This window comes from Megascapheus bottae, chromosome 30, assembly GCF_031878675.1.
Source record: "Megascapheus bottae isolate mThoBot1 chromosome 30, mThoBot2.hap1, whole genome shotgun sequence".
In the NCBI taxonomy this organism is placed as follows: Eukaryota; Metazoa; Chordata; class Mammalia; order Rodentia; family Geomyidae; genus Megascapheus; species Megascapheus bottae.
Window position 1 is genome coordinate 2,136,739 of NC_143538.1, and position 14,222 is coordinate 2,150,960.

Here is a 14,222-nt window from a genome sequence, read left to right on the forward strand (position 1 = left end):
GCTTTCATTTGTCTGCCTTGAAAAGCAGAAGATGTGGTACTCTGGGGGCATTGCTTCCTGTTCCTTTGTTTTCCTGCAGCATGCTTGCTGCTGTGAGAGCTGCTATGATGCTGGAGCACGTGAGATGTGAAGGCTGCTGCCCCAGTGTAGTGTTCTGCCTGCTAAACGAGCTGAAGGCTAAAATGTCACTTTAGCTTTCTGGTTGCTTTAAGTGGCAGGGCTATCAGGCACCTGGGTTAAGAATAGATTAATTTTCAAAGCAGGCAAAGTAAGTTTCAAAGTAATCACTGAAAAATGCCTCCAGTAGTTGAGCACATTCCCAGCTGGTATATACTTTAAGCATAAAGTTATAGTAATATTTGAATAAATATCACTTCATTTTTAGTTAAGTTAGAATCATAGCTGAGGATGGAAGGGCTTAAAGAATAGTTTGATTACATTAACAAATTGTAGGGCTGGGAATCTGTCTTCCAGGATCCTCAGATCTCAGCTTCCTGAGTAGCTAGGATTACTGGTGTATGATTTGTTTTTACCAATTTAGACATTACAAAGTCTTCAGGGACGTGAGTATAAATTTCAAGTTAACTGATGAATTTGATTTTGATCAGGTTGTGGGGGGGGGGGGGGTCTGGGTCTGGGTACTGTCCCTGAGCTCAAGGCTACAGCCCTACCCCTTGAGCCACAGCATCACTTCCGGTTTCCTGGTGGTTAATTGGAGATAAGAGTCTCCTACTTTAGTGCCCAGGCTGACCTTGAACCGTGATCCTCAGATCTCAGCCTCCTGAGTAGCTATGATTACATGTGTGAGCCACTGCGCTGAGCTAACCAAGGTTTGTTTTTTGGCCAGCCCTGGGGCTTGAACTCAGGGCCTGAGCACTGACCCTGGGCTTTCTTGAGGCTAGTGCTCTAGCACTTGAATCACAGCACCACTTCCCGGTTTTTCTCCCCCCTGTGTATGTGGTATTGAGGAGTTGAACCCCGGTCGTCGAGCCTGCTGGGCACGCACTCTACCACTAGGCCACGCCCCCGGCCCTGACCAAGTTTTGGGTCACATTTCAGAGGTTATTCAGATCAAACAATGATAAATTTGATGCTTCTGAAGGTTCAAAGCGCGCAGCGCTGATCCGCTGTGTCTTCCCTCTGCCATCTGCCTAGGACTGACTTTAATCCAGCCTGCTGCTTGGCTGGCCGGGGGCCGCAGGCTGCAGTGGTGCTCGACCCTGCCGAGGCCCATCTGTTAGCCACGGAACTAGTCCCCGGAGAGAGATTCGGCACTTGAGCGACCATCTGGAGCCTATTTCCAGCCAGGCACTGCGGCGGAAACCTCCCTGGAGGGGCTGCGGAAGTCAAGAGCCTGGACGCGGCCCCTGCCCCGCGGCCCCCACCCCCCAGCGCCGCGGCGGGAGGCTGCCGCGAGCCTACACCCCGCCGCGTTTCCCTAGGTGCCGCTACACCGGCTGGCGGCGGGCGGGGCGGGGCGGGGCGGGGCGGGGCGGGGCCATTGTGCGGACCACGCCGCCCGCGAGCCGGAAGGCGCCGGCGGCCCCCCAACTGCGCCTGCGCCCGCGCCTGCGCGCCGCTACCGTGCTGAGGAAACGCCGGCGGCGGCGGCGGCGCGGCGGGCCCTGGCCATGGCGAGCGCGGAGCTCTGCGGGCACGCTGTGCGGGGTTCCACCCCGGGGCCGCGGCCGGCGGAGCGCACCCCCGGGACCCTGGAGAAGCGGGGGCCCTACATGGTGACGCGCGCGCCTTCCCTTCAGGCCAAGCTGCGTGAGTGCAGCGGGAGAGGACCGGGGCCGGGCGCGGGGGGCCGGGAGGGCCGAGGCCGAGGCGGGCTCCGGGGGGCGCTGGGGGCGCGGCCGGCCGGCTGACCACCGCTGACCCGGGCCCTTTGGCTTGCAGAGAAGCACCGGGACCTGGCCAAGGCCGTTCTGCGGAGGAAAGGCATGCTGGGGCCCTTGCCGAGCCGCCCCGACTCTTCAGGGAAAAGGTCTCCACGGGGGAGCAGCGACCGCCTGCCTCCCTTTAAGGCGGTTACGGTGTGGAGAAAGGGGCGCAGGATAGGGGTTTGCCTCAGAGAATCGGATCATCTCGGGTCCCGGAGCTGGGATGGGTGGGTCCGTGGGGACGGCCACGCTGCGGGGTTCCTGGTTTTGATTGTGCGCGTGCGCGCGCGTGCCATCGTTCCTTGGCGTTTTCATTCAAGGCTGGCAGTCTACCACTTGAGCCACACCCCACTTCGGGTTTGTTTTTTTTTGCTGATTGACTTGACACGAGTCGAGTCTCACCGGCTTTTCTGCCCAGGCCGGCAGATCCTCTGATCCCAGCCTTCTGTGTAGCTGGGATTACAGGCAATGAACCACCCACCCCGGGCGCTGCCCTGTCTTCTTGTTTTGATTTTTTATCGTTAGTACCACTGTCACAGTTGACTCGGACCTTAGGCAGTGCTTCTATAGTGGAGATGGATTTATTCAAGGATTTTTCCTTTTAATCCTCCAGTTAAATAAGGGAGCAGGGTGGTTGCTTTCGTTGGGAGCTGCGTGGAGGTGCCTAGAGTACAGATAGCTGGCCAAGTAGAAGGCAAGTCCAGAGGATGGCAGTTCTCTCTCCACAGGAGGCCTCTGCGTTTGTCTGAACTCCTGGTGTCTCTCATCGCCCTCTCCCCTCAGGTCAGTGAAGTTTAACAAGGGCTACACTCCTCTTAGCCAGAGTCCAGATGAAAACCTGGTGTCCCTCGACTCTGACAGGTGAGTGCTCCTGTAAGCACCCCTCCTGGGCTGCTGGGACATGCTGCAACGCTTGGTGCCTCTGCTGGTTTCTTGTCTCCTGCAAGCCCTCCTTATGCATTTCAGGGCTGTTCTCTGTGCCCTCTCCCTGGCATGGCAGGGTTAGAAGATTCCTAGGCGACTGGGGAATGATCTTGACCTCTTGATCCATCCGGGATGTTAGCGTAGTGGCCTTAGTCCTGTTGGAGCCAGACTGTACTCCCGGCAGGTGCTGGGCTTGCATCCTGTGGTGTGTGGTCTTTGCTTCACAAGTCCTGCAGACCTTATCGCATGCTCTCCTGCTCTCTATCGGCCACTGTGCCCAGCAGGCTTCCTGCAACTGACTGTGTATCCTCTTCCAGTGACGAGGAGCTGGGATCCAGATCCTCCGGCTACTCCTCTGCAGAGGCAAGTCCAGAGCACCTGCGCAGAGCCAGGCAGCAGGCTGCACCATCACCACTGCCTGGGGTGTTTGGTGTCTGTTGTGTGCCAGGGCACTTGACTGGACTTCTGGTCTGCTCTCCAGCTTTCTATTTTGCCCTCTTCCTGTAGCAGAGGTAGAGGTGTCTTAGGAAAATCCCAGGCTGTAAATGACCTCCATCATCTCAAGTATTATCTAGAGAGGTGCTGGCGGCACACCCCTGTAATCCTAGCTGTTCACAGGGCTGAAATCAGGAGGATTGTGGTTCTAGGTCAGCCTGGGCAAAACAGTTCAGAAGACCCCTTCTCAATAGGAAAGGCTGGGTGTCGTGGTTCACTCCTGCCATTCCAACCAAACAAGAAGCATAAACAGCATTGTGGGCACTGGTATCTCAATCATAGCTTCTCAAGAGGCTGAGATCTGGGGATTTTGGTTGGAACCCAGCCAGAGCAGACAAATCTAAGAGACACTTAGCTCCAATTAGCCCACCAGAAAGCCGGAAATAGAGCTGTGGTTCAAGTGGTAAAGCACCAACCGTGAGTGAAAAATCTAAGGATCATTACATGAGTCCTGAGTTTAAGCACACACAAAACCTAGGGAAAAAAGGAAACTTAGCCAGGAAAACTTTTCCCAGCTTCCTATGTTTTGTCTGCTGACTGCCTCACTTCCCAGGACCTGATAAGTGCAGACAATGCTAACCCCTTCCACCCAGACCCATATTCCTGTACCATTCCTGTGACACACATGCCACCTGCCCCTGTAGTGCAGGGATAGGGTCTTGGGGGCCAGACGTCTCCAAGAAGCACTGGTATGGAAGTGTGCCTGCTTCTTGGACCGCACTTTCCTCTTCCCATCCTTGCTCATAGTTCTGCGTCTCCACCTCTTAGCAGGTGAACCAGGATGTGAGCCGGCAGCTGTTAGAAGATGGCTACCACCTGGATGAGATCCCAGACGACGAGGCCCTGGACCTCATCCCCCCCAAGCCCATGGCATCCTCGTGTTCCTGCTCTTGCTGTCTTGGGGACTCCTCCTGTACCCTTCAGTAGGCACAGCCCCCCCGGGATGGGCCCTGCTGTCAGCCCAGAACTGCTGGAGGCGCCACCCTCTGGTCCAGTCAGGGACCTGCATCCTGCTGCTGTCTCCCATGTTTCCCGACTCAGGTGGAATCATGCAGTTGTGTCTTGTTGGAGACAGAGAAGAGCACTGTGATGGTTGCTCAGAGAAGCCCTGCGGACATCTTGACTATGGGCTGGCAGGGCATTCAAGAGAAAGGGAAGAGGTGTGCCCAGCCTGCTCGGGGCAGTGCCCTATCAGGGCAGGAAGCAGCACTTTATGGCTTGCCACTGGAATCTGAAGCTTCCCTTCCCTCTCCCAGGTGGACTCGCAGCTTGACCTGTAGGGCTGCACAGTGCTAGGGCAGGGAGTCATGCAGCTGGGCCGAGGCCTGGGGCATGCTCTACTGGTCTAGCCGTCTTGGTGGGGCTGGTGACCTCATCGGCCCTTCTCTGGTAGGGTGAAACATTTCCTACTTGTTTGTATTTCCTTAGTTGTTTTTCTGCTCCTGGGCTTGGGAGGTTAGGTTGAAGTTACTGGGGAGGCCCCAGAAGCTGCTATTCCTCTGGCTACCAGCAGGGGTGCTGCAAGGCCAGTCAGTGCCTTCCTAGTTCGCCTTGTCCAACTTGCTATAAGTAGCAGTGGGTGAGAGGTTGGGTGTGTGACTGCGTGGCTTTGGCTACCAGCCAGGGAGGGAAGCCCTGAGAACTGACCAAGGTCAGTCTGCCAGCTCAGAGGCATGGGCAAGGGACATCCTGGGCCCTTTTCCTCTGCCCAGCTCCTTGTCTCAGAAGCTAGACATGTGCCTCTGAAGAAGGAGCATTTGCTTGGCTCAGTCCAGGCTTGCAGAGGACAGCTTGGGTGGGGACTCAGTGGGGAGCCACATTTCTGTGAGGTTCTTGAGTTTCTGGAGAAAGTGACAGGACCCCAAAACCACATCCTCTTTGTGGCCATTGCTGTAACCCAGAGGATTATAGCCGCCAGGAGGAGGGTTGGAGGGTACAGAGACGGTGACCCACAGGAGACACCACGGGACAGAGCAGGGAAATGTGTGGAGAAGCAGAGAGGAGACGGGTGGGTGTTTACCACAGACCCAAGGACAACCCATAAAGGTGCCAGGGTGCCACGAGCCAACCCGCCTTAATCCTGAGAAGGGGCTGCTGTGAAGAGAGTGGAGAACCTGCCTGGGGCTCCAGGCTTTCCAGAGCTTGCACTGTACTTTCTGAAAATAAATAGTCATTCTAGCTGTGCTTTTCAAAGGTTCATTGGAGATTAGTTTCATGGACTTTCCTGCCCAGGCTGGCTTTGAACCACTGTCCTCTGCTTTCAGCCTCCTGAGTAGCTGGGATTACAGGTGTGAGCCATTGGTGCTGGGCTGGACCAGTTTTGGCATTTCAGTGTAGGCTGTAAGTGAAAAGTGTGTGTGTGTTTTGTCAGTCCTGGGGCTTGAACTCAGGGCCTGGACATTGTCCTTAGGTTTCTTTTGCTCAAGGCTAGCGCTCTGCCACTTGACCCACAGGGCCATTTCCAGCTTTTTCTGTGTATGGGGTACCAAGGAATGGAACCCAGAGGTTTGCCCATGCTAGGCAAGCACTCTTCCACTAGGCCATGCTCCTAGCATCAGTTTTCTTTAATAGTAGAAAGCTTCAAGCTCAAAACAAAATGTTGTTCTGCCAGAATCATGCTTGTTGAACCCAGGCTGGTGTTGAACTTGCAATCCTGCCTCAGCCTCCTGGCTCTGGGTTTGCAGTGGTGTGCCACCAGGCCAGCTTCAAAGCATTTTGAAAGTGGTTTCCTGAAACGGCACAGGGGCTCTGATGTGACCAGCCTTCTAGCAATGGTCTTTTTTTTTTTGTTGTTTTGGATACCCGGTGTGTGTAGTCCAGGCTGGCATGGAACCATAGAACTTGTTTCCTCCTGTCTCAGCCTGGCCATGCGATCCCCAGAAATCATCTTTACTCTGAGTCTTAATTCAGTGGAAGCAGCTAGTGGCCTTGACTCTGCTTGGTGTGGGGTGACAGCATTTTTGTCTACACGTCGGAGACCCCCAGGACTACAGCTCACCACCACTGCCGAGGCATGGAGGGAACCCCAGGTGCCTGCCTTCCTCAGTAGTGCCTGGCCAGCTGGGGAGAGGTGCTGGGTTTTGGCTCGCAGCTGGCTGGGCTAGGGCTGCAGTTGCAGCTCAGTGTGAGTACACACATTGAAAGCACAAGGTGCCTTGAAAGTACAAAATTCCGGGTTTGATCCCAGCACTGCCAAGAAAGTTTCAGCTTTGCAGGCTAAGGGGTGGCGGGCAGCCTCACTAGAAATGAGCAGTGTCAGAACTTGCCCGGAAGTCTAGCTGCTGACCCTCCTTTGAAGCCAGCTGGGAAGCAAGCCCAACTGAGGCGAGTTCCAGGCCAGCCAGGGCTACACAGCCCGATGCCCACCCATCCCTCCACCAGGATTTCACCTGAGGGTCTTACACTTGAGCCGCATCACTAATCCGCCTTTTTTTTGTTGTTGGTTGTGGGGTTTGAACTCTGGGCCTGGGCTCTCTACCACATTGGGCCAAAGCTCCACTTCTGATTTTCGGGTGGTTAACCAGAGATGAGTCTCAAGGACTGAGGCCAGGAGTTTGACCTAGTAGTAGAGTGCTTGCCTAGCGTGCACGAAGACCTGGGTTTGATTCCTCAGTACCACATACACAAGAGTTCAAGCCCCAGGAATAGCAAAAAAAAAAAAAAGTTGAGAAGCTAGCTGGAGGTGTGACTGGGAGAGCCTGCCTAGCAAGCATGACCCCAAGTTCATCTCAGAACCTCCAGGAAAGGAGTGGGAGGCCTGCCTGCAAGCGGTGCAGGGAGGCAGAGGCGGCCTCTGTCCCTCCCACACTTCCTGAAAAGAGGCTTCTGGAATGCAGCCTGCCCACCCCCAGAATGCTAGATAGAGCAAAAACAGTCTCTTCCAGGGAGAAATGTCCACCCACTTTGGGGACAGGAATACCAAAGGCTAAGCGCTCTGCCCCACGGCCTCCACACGCCATCTTTAATTGCACAAGCAAGATGATCTGAGATTCCCTCTGCCTCCACAGTGCAGGACAAGAGCCCAGGAGTCTCCACAGCCATCGGGCCTGGCTCGGTGGCCCTGGTCATGGAGTGCTTAAATACGGCAGGGCCAGATTGGTCTGGGCTGACTCCTGGCTCCCCAGCTCCTCTGGCTTGCACCCAAGAGCAGGGAAGGGCTGAGAAGGCTGGCCATGGAGGTGAGCAGCTGTGGCCTCTACAGCAGACAGCAGGCCCGGAACAGCAGCAGGTCTTGGGGCTCAGTAAGCTTCAGGGAGACGTGCTCATTGGCCCCGATGAACAGCACGGAGCCCCGCTGCAGGGGGATGGGGGCCGGGGTCTCGGGGGTGCTGGCCGTCACCCTGCCTTGCACCACCAGGAGGATGCTGGCCGAGTCCACTGCCAAAACCTTATACTCGGAGACGGAGCCAGGGACCTGGTCGGGATCAGGATGGGGGAGGGGTCTGTCAGCATGGCTGGGGCTCGAGCCCACATCAGGACCTGGCTGCCCCCCCACTCACCTCCATTTTCATGACAGTGAAATCTGGCACGGGGGGGTTGTAGATGGAGAGGTAGGGGTCCCCCTGACTCTGTGTCGGGGGGAAGAGCCGGTCCTGGCTGGGGCTCGGGGTGTAGTTGAGCATCTCACACAGGGTTGGCACGTCGATGAACTTGGGTGTGAGGCCGGCGCGCACGGTGTTGTCCGAGCAGGCCATGCACTCCACACAGTCTAGAGACAGGCAGCCGTCAGGCCTGGGCCTCCCCTCTGCGGCAGCAACTCACAGCCCAGCGGGCTGAGCCCAGGCCACACGCAGGGCCCACACCAGCCACAAGGGGGCGCCACGCCTCTCCAACGGCCTGTGTGGAGGGGCCTGAACTCAGGGCTGGGCACTGTCCTGAGCTCTTTCCCTCAAGGCTGGCCCTCTACCTCTTGAGGCTCATGGACTTTCCTGCCTAGGCTGGCTTTGAACTGCAGTCCTCAGATCTCAGCCCTTTAGTAGCCAGGAGCAGGTAAGAGTCACTACTGCCCAACCTGGAACACTTTAGTGTGAAAATCTCTGGCTTGAGAGGACAGCAGGCAGCCTGGTCCACCCCACAGGCAGGCAGATCACAAGCAGAACTTACTGGGAAGTTGACCTCATCCCCTCGGCTGACTAGCAAGGTCAGAGCTAAACACTGCACCCCACCCCCACCCCCAGAGCCACACTGACTGCCAGGTGCTCACCTCCCTTTAAGTAGGCGTGGGGCACGTTGGCCTCCAGAAACATGGCCTCCCCTGGCTGGAGGGTGATGAGGTTCAGGAAGTAGATGGCAAAGCACCCAATGTCGCCTGGGTACTGCTGGTGCAGCTGCAGCAGGAGCTCCCCGCAAATGTCCTCCACACCATTCCCCGCGGACACTGAGGGGCACAAGCACCCAACGCTGTGTCCGTGGCCACGCCCTGGTGGGAAGACTCAGAAAAAAGTCCCTGCCCACACCCGGACACGCGCTGGGCAACTACCACCAAGCAAACAGGAGCCATCTTCAACCATCTGCTTGCCTGGCTTCGTTTTATTTTATTTTTTTGCCAGTCCCGGGGCCTGAACTCAGGGCCTGAGCACTGTCCTTGAGCTTTCTCAAGGCTAGGGCTGTACCACTTGAGCCTCAGCACCACTTCTGGCTTTTTCTATGTATATGTGGTACTGAGGAATCGAACCCGGTCTTGGTGCATACCAGGCAAGCACAGTCCTGGCCCAGGCTTCTTTATTTTTGTATCCACGCTGGGACTTGAACGTAGGGCCTGGGCACTATCTCTTGAACCTCAATCCCCAGATCTCGGCCTCCTGAGGAGCTAGGATTCCAGGTGTGAACACTGGTGCCTGGCAAGTGTTCACTTCCTGTTCACAGCTTGTTCAAAGGTGAGGTGATACACCCTTCAGGTGACACACCCATCAGCCAGTTCTTGAACTCTCCCCAGGCCCACTGGGCCCGGGGGAGCCATCTGAGACTAGACTTTGGTCCCAGAGGAGGTCTCCTGCCCCTTCCTGTTCTCAGCCCCCGTATACTAGTCTGTCTACCCACAGGAAGCAACTGCAGGGCAGGGAAGCAGCTCTGAATGTGTGGGAAGATACCAGAAGCTTCCACACCAGCCTGCACCCAACCACCCAGAAAGACCAGGATGTGGCACTCCACAAGCTGGGAAGAAATGGAGGTGGACAGCAGTAGCTCCCAGCGGGGCAAAGTGGTTAAGAACTCTGTTCTCCTGGGGCACCAATGCTATTCAAGAGTCTGAGATCTGAGGAACGAGGTTCAAAGCCAGCCTGGGCAGGAAAGTCCATGAGATGATCTCCAGCGAGCCAGCAAAATTCCAGAAGTAGTGCTTGTAGCTCAGATGGTAAGGCACCAGCCTTGAGTGAAAAAGCTAAGAGCTTGAGGCCCTAGTACCATTACATGTGCATGCATGAAGGCCTGCAAGCATGTACGCTCACACACACAGCCATGTATCTCTATAACCAGGGCACTCCCCCAGGCCACCAGCCTCACCTTGCTGGGAAATCCTCTTCACTAACTGGTTAAGTTGCTCCACCACCACCTTCTTCTCACTCCTCATGAGGTTTGAGAAGCAGCTGCGTAGAGCCGAGGCCACAGCCTGGGTATCATGGCTCACGCTCTGCCCCAGCTTCGTGGCTGCTTCATCTCCTATCAGGAGCTGGAACTCAGGCACCTCTGCAGGAAGCCACGTGCAGGGCCCTTATCAGGGATGCTAAGGTAGAGCCCTCAGGGTTCCCCCTCCACTCTAACCACAGAGCCAGGCAACGCTGAGCAAACTGCACTACAAAACAGCTGCTCGGTACCAGCCCTCCACAGTCCCCCTATGCCTGCTCTCAGTGATCTGGCCCAAGCAGTCCTTCAGTTCTCTGACAGCCCTGCACCCCAACCCCGTTCTGGCTCTGGCTGGGGTCCCCCCACATATCCCAAGCTCAGTGTTCAGCCCAACCTTACTCTTCAGAAAGGTCAGGATCTCCTTCACTGGCCGGAAGCCGCACAGGCCCTGGAAGGGGGTGAGGGCGATGGCCATCTCGGGCTTGTGGTTCGCGTCAGGGTAGTGCTGTGGAGCCTGGAGGTGCAGCTTCTCTGCCAGGTCCTGGGGGGGGGCGGGGCACAGAGGTCACTCAGCAAGGACAGACTCCCCGCTGCCCACAGGTGGGCACTGGCGACTCACGCCTACCATCCCAGCTACTCAGAAGGCTGAGATCTGAGGATCAAGGTTCAAAGCCAGCCCAGGCACTCTTATCTAAAATTAATCACTAGAAAACTGGAAGTGGTGCTGTGGCTCAAGGGGTAGGGCGGTAGCCTTGAGCTGAAGGGTTCGAGGACAGTAAGCACCCAGGCCCACAGTTCAAGTCCCATGATCGAGAAAAAAAGAATCCCAAACAGCAAGCCACACTCTGAGTGTCACCATGTGTGACTCTGGAGGGATCCTTCCTCCTCTCCATTTGCCTATGCAGGAGGAGTGGATGGCTGGGGTGTGGGCCTTGAACAGGAAGAGTGGCCGGGCACCTATGCCATCTGGGTGCTGCACTGTCCCACAGAGCCAGCTGGAACATGGCAGGGTGGGTGAGGGGCAGAGAAGCTCCCCTGGCACAGGCTGGCCAGCTGTTCACTCAGGACTTAAGATGTGTCACCGGCTCTGTCCATCCACAGCTAAATCAGGAGCCATCAGGCCTGCATTTAGCTCTGGACTGGACCTCGGCCTATGTGGGGTGGAAGCCACAGAAGGGACCTGAGAGAGGCCTTCTCTGTCGAGACCCCTGCACCACTCTGGTCCTTTACCTTGTTGGGGTGAGCCTGGATGGACAGCGCTGTCTCCACCGAGAGCACTTTGAAGAGGAAGGGGAGCTTGCCGTGAAAGGCAGCTTTGACCTTGGACCCCAGAGAGTCCTGGTTCTCAGCGATCCACTGGCCCAGTGTTTTCTGTGAGATGCGATTGTCGAGGATCTTGGCATCACCCCGGGGGTGCGACCCCATCCATAGCTACAAAGACAGGAAACGTGAAGGAAGACAGGAAAAGCCTGGCATACCAGATGGGGTCTGCAGGGTATTAGTGCTGGGCAGGGGATCCCCTAAAACAGGCTCCAGGCCTGGGCATGAAGCTCCTACCACCCAGAACAGCAGCAGCTGAAGAGCCTTGAGCAAGTTTTACCCTTCTCCAGTGTCAGGTTTTTCTTTTTCTTTTTTTTCCCCAGTCCTGGGGCTTGAACTCAGGGCCTGTGCACTGTCCTTGGACTTTCTCAAGGCTAGCACTCTACCACTTGAGCCACAGCACCACTTCAGGCTTTTGCTGTGTATGTGGTAGTGAGGAATTCATCCCAGGACTTTGTGCATGCTAGGCAAGCACCCTACCACTAAGCCACGCTCCCTGTCCCTTTTTTTTTTTTTTTTGGTCAGTTGTGGAGCTCGAACTCACGGTGTGGACGCTGTCCCTGAGCTCTTTTGCTCAGGGCTAGTGTTCTACCGCTTGGAGCCACAGTGCCACTACTGGGGTTCTGGTGGTTCGTTGAAGAGTCTCACAGACTTTCCTGCGCGGGCTGGCTCTGAACCACGATTCTCACATCTCACCCTCTTGAATAGCTAAGTCCACAGGTGTGAGCCACTGGCACCTGGTGTCAGGAGCCAGAGGGCCTCTCCGGCCCGCCTGTCTTCCGGGCCGGTCCAGTCTCTGGTCTCACCTCGGCGTAGGGCTTGTCCTCGGCGATCTGGACCAGGGGGTCATTGCTGGCCAGCAGGCGGGCCACCTCGCTGGTGGAGCCCTTCTTGCCCCAGGCGTACTGCTGCGCCACGCAGGAGAGCGGGAACACTGCGGCACAGGCGCGGGGTCAGGCCCGGGCCCCCGGGGGGGGGGGGGCGTGGGAGCCAGGCGGGGGGGGGGGTCAGGCCGGGGGGGGGGGGCGTGGGAGCCAGGCCAGGGGGGGGGGTCAGGCCGGGGGGGAGGGGCGTGGGAGCCAGGCGGGGGGGGGTCAGGCCGGGGGGGGGGCGTGGGAGCCAGGCGGGGGGGGGGGGTCAGACTCAGGGGGAGGGTTCTGACTAGGGACGGCCCCCCTCGGGGGGTCTGTGCAGGTGTTGGTGTGCAGGTGTGGGGGGGAGGCCTTCTCTTCCCGCTCCCACCTGCAGGACGGGCGGGCGGGGAGCGCGCGCCGGCCGACGCCGCAGTGCCCGGCCCTGACGCCCGCCCTCCCATCTCAGGTCCCTCCCAGTGCCCGCCGCCCACCCATCTTCCCCCGAGCCCCGGCAGTGGGGCTCGATCCCGGGCCGTGATCCTCCCTCGCGGGTCAACCGACGAATCACCTCTCGGAGTCGCCATCCCGGCAGCCGTGGACCGGGCGACGGGCACGTCTGCCTTCCCGGCAGCCCCCACGGCTCCGCGCCTGGGGCTTCATGGGAAATGTAGTTCCTGGCTGACTGTCTCCGGGGCCCCGAGCTCCACGGGAAATGTAGTTCCTCCTCCCCGCTCCCCTCAAGAGTCTGGGTCTCAGCCTTGCTCCTTCCCTTCCCCCGAGTCCCGTGGACGCGGAGAACACGACACCAGACTCCACTCCGAAGTTTTAATTGTTGTCTTTTGTCAGGCTTTGAACTGGGGGTCTGGGAGCTGTCCCTGAGCTCTTTTGCCACCTGGAGTCACAGCTCACTTCTGGTGTTCTGGTAGTTACCTGGAAATAAAACTCTCACTAGCTTTCCCGCCTGGGCTGACTTTGCAATGGTGCAAGGGATCCTCAGATCCCAGCCTCCTGAGCAGCGAGGGTCGCAGTTGTGCGTCCGTGGTGCCAGGTGACTTATCACTTTTCTTTTGTGTCAGTCCTGGTGCTTGTGATTTGGGCCTAGGCTTTGGTGAGCTACTGGATCTCAGCTTTCCCATTGAACTTACCATTTCTTCTTCTGGTGCCAGGAATCACACCTACGCTCTTGTACATGTTAGGTCAGTGCTGTACCAATGAGCTCCAGATCCCAGTCCTGAGTCCTCTGTAATCTAGAGATAAACATTGAGTCTGTGGAAGGTGGGGCTGGCAGCTACCCTTCATAATGAATGAATGAATGAGTGGATGAATGGATGGTAACAAGTGATGTCTCTCCCAGGGCATGAGCACCTCCTAGGAACGTTCAGAGATTGGTGGGAGGTTAGCCACACTGATGACAATGGCATTTCTTCTTTATCGGCCTAGGGCCGCCCTGCTACAGCACAGGGAGAGGTAGATGGACTGGTTTGTGTGCCTGCGATTTCTCCCAGGATGCAGACAACCAAGACCTCTGCTCTTGAAGGAATGACCTTAGGGGCTAGGAAATGGGGGATTGATATTCATGTAATCCCTTCCTGCCCCTCCCTCCCCAGCATCCTGAGGATAGTGTATGGAAAGAATAAAATACAGTGGAATTTTTTTTTTCCTGGCACTGGTGGGGCATGCCCTGTCCCTGAGCTTTTTTACTCAAGGCTACTGCTCTACAAATTTGAGTCACAGCTCCACTTCTGGTTTTCTGGGGGTTCATTGGAGATAAGAGTTTCATAGACTTTCACTACCCAGGCAGGCTTTGAACTCTGATCCTCAGATAAGCCACCAAAAGACTGGCTTAAGTGGTAGACTAGTAGCCTTGAGTACAAAAGCTCAGCAACAGCATGCAGGCCTGAGTTTAAGCCCCAATACTGACACACCCACACAGAGTGAGGCAAACACCCTTGAGGAGTTTCCTGTCCAATAGAAGAGACAGATATAAACAAATAACTACCCATACAGGTCTGCAATTACACGCTGTTAATAAGCTTTATCAAAGAAAATTACGGGGTGATATGAGAATTTATGATGGGAACATGGGTTGAACACCAGCAAAGGGAAGCCATTTCTAAACTTGGATTTCCAGGGTAAGCTGAAGATGGGAGATAAGGAAAAGGGAAATACTGGTGATACGGGA

At 56.6% G+C, this 14,222-nt stretch overlaps 2 protein-coding genes across 4 annotated transcripts; one reads left to right on the plus strand and one right to left on the minus strand.

The window, feature by feature from the left end:
- Positions 1-1,585: 1,585 nt before the first annotated feature.
- Fam219b (family with sequence similarity 219 member B) lies at positions 1,586-5,502 on the plus strand. 2 transcript variants are annotated; one of them, XM_090321713.1, is made up of 5 exons: positions 1,586-1,770; positions 1,903-1,990; positions 2,670-2,747; positions 3,128-3,173; positions 4,074-5,502. In XM_090321713.1, the coding sequence occupies exons 1-5, from the start codon at positions 1,632-1,634 to the stop codon at positions 4,230-4,232; spliced, it is 510 nt and encodes a 169-aa protein (XP_090177839.1). In that variant the 5' UTR covers positions 1,586-1,631; the 3' UTR covers positions 4,233-5,502. The 2 variants fall into 2 exon arrangements, with proteins under 2 accessions (XP_090177839.1, XP_090177840.1); XM_090321714.1 differs by having other exon boundaries at positions 4,077-5,502.
- Positions 5,503-6,040: 538 nt separating this feature from the next.
- Positions 6,041-12,675, minus strand: Mpi (mannose phosphate isomerase). Of its 2 annotated transcripts, XM_090321712.1 has the most exons (8): positions 12,609-12,675; positions 11,993-12,120; positions 11,097-11,297; positions 10,266-10,407; positions 9,807-9,989; positions 8,509-8,682; positions 7,805-8,013; positions 6,041-7,719 (listed from the first exon to the last, which is right to left on the minus strand). In XM_090321712.1, exons 1-8 carry the CDS (start codon positions 12,622-12,624, stop codon positions 7,501-7,503), a joined length of 1,272 nt encoding a protein of 423 aa, XP_090177838.1. In that variant the 5' UTR covers positions 12,625-12,675; the 3' UTR covers positions 6,041-7,500. The 2 variants fall into 2 exon arrangements, with proteins under 2 accessions (XP_090177838.1, XP_090177837.1); XM_090321711.1 differs by lacking the exon at positions 8,509-8,682.
- Between the last annotated feature and the right edge of the window lie 1,547 nt (positions 12,676-14,222).